Here is a 6,279-nt window from a genome sequence, read left to right as displayed (position 1 = left end):
GAAACCCCGTCTCTAATAAAAAATACAAAAAACTAGCCGGGCGTGGTAGTGGTGGGCGCCTGTAGTCCCAGCTGCTCGGGAGGCTGAGGCAGGAGAATGGCGTGAACCCGGGAGGCGGAGCTTGCAGTGAGAGGAGATCCGGCCACTGTACTCCAGCCTGGGCGACAGAGGGAGACTCCGTCTCAAAAAATAAATAAATAAATAAATAAAGTGAGGTTTGTTGAGATATAATTTACATCCAATAAAATACACCCTTTTCAGGACATTTGTGTTAACAAATTACAGGGCCAGCTAACCATAATGAAGATAATACACTATTTCCATCACTCAAAACAGCTCCCTTGTAGTCTCTCCCCCCACCGCTGGCCCTTGAGACTGCCAGTCTGCCCTCTGCCCTGTAGCTCTGTAAACTCACCTCTGTGGACCTACACAGTGCCTGGGCTTTTGAGTCTGCGCCTTGACCTTAGCCTGGATGAATCCCACCAGCACCCTGCTGTGTGCGTCCATGGTGCCTCCTTTCTCCCATTGCTGGAAGACCCCATCGGGTCTCTTCTTGATTTCAGACCCTGGCCGGCTCCTGTGGGAAGTTTGCCCCCTTTGAAATTAAAGAGCACATGGTCCTGGCCCCTCGGCGTCGGACCACCTTCCATCCAGACCTCTGCAGTCAGCTAGACCAGCTCCTCCAGCAGCAGAGCAGCGAGTTCTCCTTCTTGAAAGACCTCAAAGGCCGGCGGCCCCTGAGGTCCGGACCCACCCAGGTTTCCACCCGGAATGCAGATATTTTTAACAGGTCAGAGCCTGAGGAGGTCGGCCTTCACCCACTAGTGACGCTGGAGGGCAGCATCCTGATCCCTGGGGTCCCCGAGGTGGGAGCTCGGGGTCCTTCTGCTGCTTGGCTCCTAGTGCCCTCGGGCCCTGGACTTCGGTGCTGACTAAGGCCTCTCTCCACCTGGCCTTCCTGTGAGCCCCTGAAGTCTTCCTCTCCCTGTCTTCCTAGCTCTTCCTGGAGGAATCTTACTTTCCTGTTGGTCTCCAGTGAAGGATGCCCCTCCCTTCCCCCCATCTTACAAATTTCCTGTTTCCACAGAACCTCCCTTGGTAAACATGCTCTGCGGCTGCACCTGGGCAGCCTTCTTCCCTCTCCCCCTGCAGACTGCACCCTCCTCTGTCTGTCCTTTCAGTCCATGTTCCTGACCTTTCTTTGGGGATAGGCAATGCTGCTTTTTAACAAATGCCCATCTTTCTAGAATTGTTAGGCCATCTTCACTGGGAGGTTCCCGAGAGGTTTGTGAGCAAGTCTGTAAGGCAGCGCAATCCTGAGCCTGGGGTTTTCCTTCTCAGTGACGTCGTGATCGTGGAGCGTGGGAAGGGCGATGGCATTCCCGAGAGGAGGAAGTTCGGCAGGATGAAGCTCCTGCAGTTCTGTGAGAACCACCGGCCGGCCTACTGGGGTACCTGGAACAAGAAGACGGTGCTCATCCGCGCACGAGACCCCTGGGCCCAGGACACGGTGAGTCGGCCCCGGAGTGCCTCTGTCCCTGCATCTCCTCACTGTGCCCCTTTCCTTCAGCCCCAAAGGCAGCTGTGAGTCCTGTGTGTTTCTTTTCTCAGAAGCTCCTCGACTATGAGGTGGACAGTGATGAGGAGTGGGAAGAAGAGGAGCCCGGGGAGTCCCTGTCCCACAGTGAGGGGGTAAGGATGTGCCCTAGCTGTGTTCACTGACAGATGGCTTGTATTTGAGTCCCTGTCCCACAGTGAGGGGCTAAGGATGCAGCCCAGCTGTGTTCACTCACTGACAGCTGGTGTTTGACCTGCTGTGTGGCCTGAAACCCGAACATACCTCAACATCCAGACTTGCAGCTTCTCTCCCAGCATCTCATCTGGTGACACTCGCCCACATGGCTGCTGGGGGTGGGAGCCTGTCCGCATCTGCACCGTGGCCCCACAGCCCCCTCTCGCCTCCTGCCGGCCTGCCACGCGCCATTTCCACCTGACTGCCCAGCTGCTGTGACCTAGTGGGCTTTCTGCCGATGCTCACAGTGTCTGTCGGGAGGCCATGCCGAGCAGATGTTCACAGCTTTACATTATTTTGTTTCAAGACAGAGTCTCACTCTCACCCAGGCTCGAGTACAGTGGCGTGATCTCAGCTCATTGCAACTTCTGCCTCCCAGGCTCAAGTGATTCTCCTGCCCTAGCTTCCAAGTAGCTGGGACTACAGGCGCCCGCCACCATGGCCGGCTAATTTCTTTTTTGTATTTTTAGTAGAGACGGGGGTTTCACCATGTTAGCCAGGATGGTCTCGATCTCCTGACCTCTTGATCCACCCATCTCGACCTCCCAAAGTGCTGGGATTACAGGCGTGAGCCACTGCGCCCAGCCAAGATTTGTATTTTTAGTAGAGACGGGGTTTCACCATATTGGCAAGGCTGGTCTGGAACTCCTGACTTCAGATGATCCACCCACCTCAGCCTCCCAGAGTGTTGGGATTAGAGGTGTGAGCCACTGCGCCTGGCCTACTTTATGTTTTTAACAAGGCACATACTCTGCTTTTCTATCTGATGAACTCTTTTTTTTTTTTCCTCCTTTTGAGGATGATGACGACGACATGGGAGAGGATGAAGATGAGGACGATGGTTTCTTTGTGCCCCATGGGTACCTGTCTGAGGACGAAGGTGTGACAGAGGTGAGGGAGTGAAGAGGGAGTCACCGGCTCAGAAAAAGCTCATTTCCGGACTGGTGCTCAGTGGCCTGACCTGGCAGGGTGACAGGGGTCCCAGCCCAGCCATATGAGATTTGGACTGCCTTCCCAGCATGCAAGCTCACTTGTGGGAGTGGCTGGGCCTGAACTTGGTATTACCTGGGAGGGTGGCAGACAGAGGAGGAGCCTGCAAGTGAGGGGAGCCATAGGAGCAGACACCCTGGTGAGGGAGCATGGCCGTGGTCTGGGTTAGAAGGCTGGAAACCACCCTAGCTGACGTACAATCAGCATGCAGCAAGATGTGTGCATCATAACTGTTGCATTTGATGACTTATAACAATCGAGTGAATGTGGGTAACCACCGCCCAAAATAAAACACAGAACTTCCTATCTCTCCAGAAGACTCCCCACGTCTCTGCAGGTGAACTTGCCTGCCACCCCTTTCTGGATTCCATAAGGTTGTGGAACTTTCTTTCTTTCTTTCTTTCCTTTCTTTCTTTTCTTTCTTTTTTTTTTGTTTTTGAGCTGGAAGCTCATTCTGTTACCCAGGCTAGAGTGCAATGGCCTGGTCTTGGCTCATTGCAACCTCCGCCTCCCAGGTTTGAGCAACTCTACTGCCTCGGCCTCCCAAGTAACTGAGACTATAGGCGTGCGCCACCACAACTGGCTAATTTTTGTATTTTTAGTAGAGACGGGGTTTCACCATGTTGGCCAGGCTGGTCTTGAACTCCTGACCTCAGGTGAGCCACCGTGCCTGGCAGGAACTTTCTTTTAAGCAAGTTGTTTTTGGGGCTCTGAAGCCCTGTCATTAGGGAAGTGGGGATTTGGTGGGAGTGTCTCATGGTTGTACTGGAGGGCCATGCATTCCTTGTGCATATCTGACCACTGAGGCCTGAACTGTCTGTCAGAGAGTGGCCTCAGGCCCTACATGTGTCTGCCAGATGCCCGGGCCATGTGGGTAGGCACCCGACCCTGTTAAACGGCTCCGTGATCACACATTCACCAGAAATTCAGAGGGGTGTTAAAAGAGGCCTCATGGGTGAGCTCAGAAATATCTTGTGACTCTCGCAAAGGAGACCAGGTGTGAATTACTCCATCTGGAAGAGGGGCAGCCAGCGCATGGTGTGCTCTGCCCTGACACTGACTTTTGCACCCCTGTCCTTTCCTCTGGCTCCCCAGCCGGCTGAGACTGGAACCTCAGAAGAGTGCCCGGGCATAGGGGAGCAAGAACCCCAAATAAACTTCTGCTTTCTAACCCACAAGGAGTGTGCCGACCCTGAGAACCATAAGGTCCGCCAGAAACTGAAGGCCAAGGAGTGGGACGAGTTCCTGGCTAAGGGGAAGCGCTTTCGCATCCTGCAGCCCGTCAAGATCGGCTGCGTGTGGGCAGCTGACAGAGACTGCGCAGGCGACGACCTGAAGGTACTGCAGCAGTTCGCAGCCTGCTTCCTGGAGACCATGCCTGTCCAGGAGCAGCAGACGCCCAAGGCCTCCAAGGCCTCCAAGCGGGAGAACAGAGACCAGCAGAGTGAGTGTGGGTGGGGCTTCAGGCAGGACCTCCCCTTCTCAGGGGTGTGGCCGGGCCACCCACCTATTCCTGGGCCCAGCTAATTTCAGGGCTGAGGGCAAGAGTCTCACAGGCTAGTAGGTCCATGATGCAAATGTTCTTTCCACAAATAACAGGCCAGCCCTCTTCCCGCACACATCCGTACATTCAGTGATGTCCCCAGCGGCAGGACGAGGCAGGTCCAGGCTTGTTTTATCAGCCAGGACTCAGGCACAGAGAGTGCTGGAGTGGGGGCTACGCTTTCTCAAAAGCCAGGGAAGGGCCAGGCACAGTGGCTCAAGACTGTGATTCCAGCACTTTGGGAGGCCAAGGTGGGAGGATTACTTGAGCCTAGTGCTTCGACACCAGCCTGGACAACATGGCAAAACCTCATCTTTGCAGAAAATACAAAATTACCTGGGGGTGGTCTCGTGCACCTGTGATCCCAGCTGCTCATGAGGCTGAGGTGGGAGGATTGCTTGAGCCTAGGAGTTCCAGACTACAGTGAGCCATGATACTGCCACTGCACTCCAGCCTGGGTGACAGAGCGAGACCCCGTCTTAAAAAAAAAAAAAACTCGGCCGGGTGCGGTGGCTCAAGCCTGTAATCCCAGCACTTTGGGAGGCTGAGACGGGCGGATCACAAGGTCAGGAGATCGAGACCATCCTGGCTAACCCGGTGAAACCCCGTCTCTACTAAAAAATACAAAAAACTAGCCGGGCGAGGTGGCGGGCGCCTGTAGTCCCAGCTACTCGGGAGGCTGAGGCAGGAGAATGGCGTAAACCCGGGAGGCGGAGCTTGCAGTGAGCTGAGATCCGGCCAGCCTGGGCGACAGAGCGAGACTCCGTCTCAAAAACAAAAACAAAAAAACTCAAAAAACTGGGGAGGGACTATGGCACACAAGGAGAGCAGGGCTGCCATTTGGGTAGGAACAGCAGGCATTTGAAGTCAGCCCTGGCAACGCATATTCCCGGCCAAGGCTCACTTCTGGGCAGGTGCGTGGGTGCTGCCCTGTCTTACAACTGCCCTCATGAGGCCACCTATCCCTGAAGCTGGCCGTGCCCGGAGCCTTAATGGCAAGGAGGAGCTGTATGTGTGTTTTGTTTTTTGGCCTGTGGTGATAGGTGGCTCCCCAAACCTCATGCCCATCCATGTTCCCTCCCGCCAGTCCTGGCCCAGCTGCTGCCGCTCCTGCACGGCAACGTGAACGGGAGCAAAGTCATCATCCGGGAGTTCCAGGAGCACTGCCGCCGGGGACTGCTCAGCAAGCACACCGGCAGCCCCCCAAGCCCCTCCGCTACTTGCCTGCACACCACCAGCGAGGACACCACCATCCCCTCCAAGTCCCGGCTCAAGCGGCTCATTTCCGAGAACTCAGTGTACGAGAAGCGGCCCGACTTCAGGATGTGCTGGTACGTGCACCCGCAGGTGCTACAGAGCTTCCAGCAGGAGCACCTGCCCGTGCCATGCCAGTGGAGCTACGTGACCTCGGTGCCCTCGGCCCCCAGAGAGGACAGTGGCAGTGTCCCCTCCACGGGACCCAGCCAGGGCACTCCCATCTCACTGAAGAGGAAGTCAGCGGGCAGCATGTGCATCACCCAATTCATGAAGAAGCGCAGGCACGACGGCCAGGTGAGGCGGGGCGGGCAGGTGGGTGCCCCTGCGGGGGGGTTTTCTTTTTTTGGTTTTTTGTTGTTTTGTTTTATTTTGAGATGGAGTCTTGCTTTGTTGCCCAGGCTGGAGTGCAGTAGGTGATCTTGTCTCACTGCAACCTCTACGTCCCGGGTTCAAGCGATTCTCCTGCCTCAGCCTCCTGAGTAGCTGGGACTACAGGTGTGCACCACCACACCTGGCTAATTTTTGTATTTTTAGTAGAGACAGGGTTTCACCATGTTGGTCAGGCTGGTCTTGAACTCCTGACCTCATGATCCACCTGCCTCGGCCTCCCAAAGTGCTGGGATTACAGACGTGAGCCACCTCGCCCAGCACTTTTGTGTTTTTTTTAAAACTACTTTTTTTTTTTTTTTTTTTTTTT

At 55.2% G+C, this 6,279-nt stretch overlaps 1 protein-coding gene across 2 annotated transcripts in view; it reads left to right on the top strand.

Annotated features, from left to right (window-relative positions):
* The window catches only part of CHAF1A (chromatin assembly factor 1 subunit A), a 47,392-nt gene that overhangs the window by 29,936 nt on the left and 11,177 nt on the right, over positions 1 to 6,279 (top strand). For both annotated transcript variants that reach the window (XM_017847194.1, XM_017847195.1), the window contains 6 exons: positions 564 to 790; positions 1,342 to 1,510; positions 1,612 to 1,692; positions 2,591 to 2,683; positions 3,962 to 4,226; positions 5,413 to 5,876. In XM_017847194.1, coding sequence (XP_017702683.1) covers positions 564 to 790; positions 1,342 to 1,510; positions 1,612 to 1,692; positions 2,591 to 2,683; positions 3,962 to 4,226; positions 5,413 to 5,876 — 1,299 coding nt within the window. The remainder of the gene's footprint in view (positions 1 to 563; positions 791 to 1,341; positions 1,511 to 1,611; positions 1,693 to 2,590; positions 2,684 to 3,961; positions 4,227 to 5,412; positions 5,877 to 6,279) is intronic.

Source organism: Rhinopithecus bieti, unplaced genomic scaffold (genome assembly GCF_001698545.2).
Source record: "Rhinopithecus bieti isolate Rb0 unplaced genomic scaffold, ASM169854v2 scaffold_28055, whole genome shotgun sequence".
NCBI lineage: Eukaryota > Metazoa > Chordata > Mammalia > Primates > Cercopithecidae > Rhinopithecus > Rhinopithecus bieti.
The sequence above is the reverse complement of the archived record's forward strand: the minus strand, read 5'-3'. Positions and strand labels throughout refer to the sequence as shown.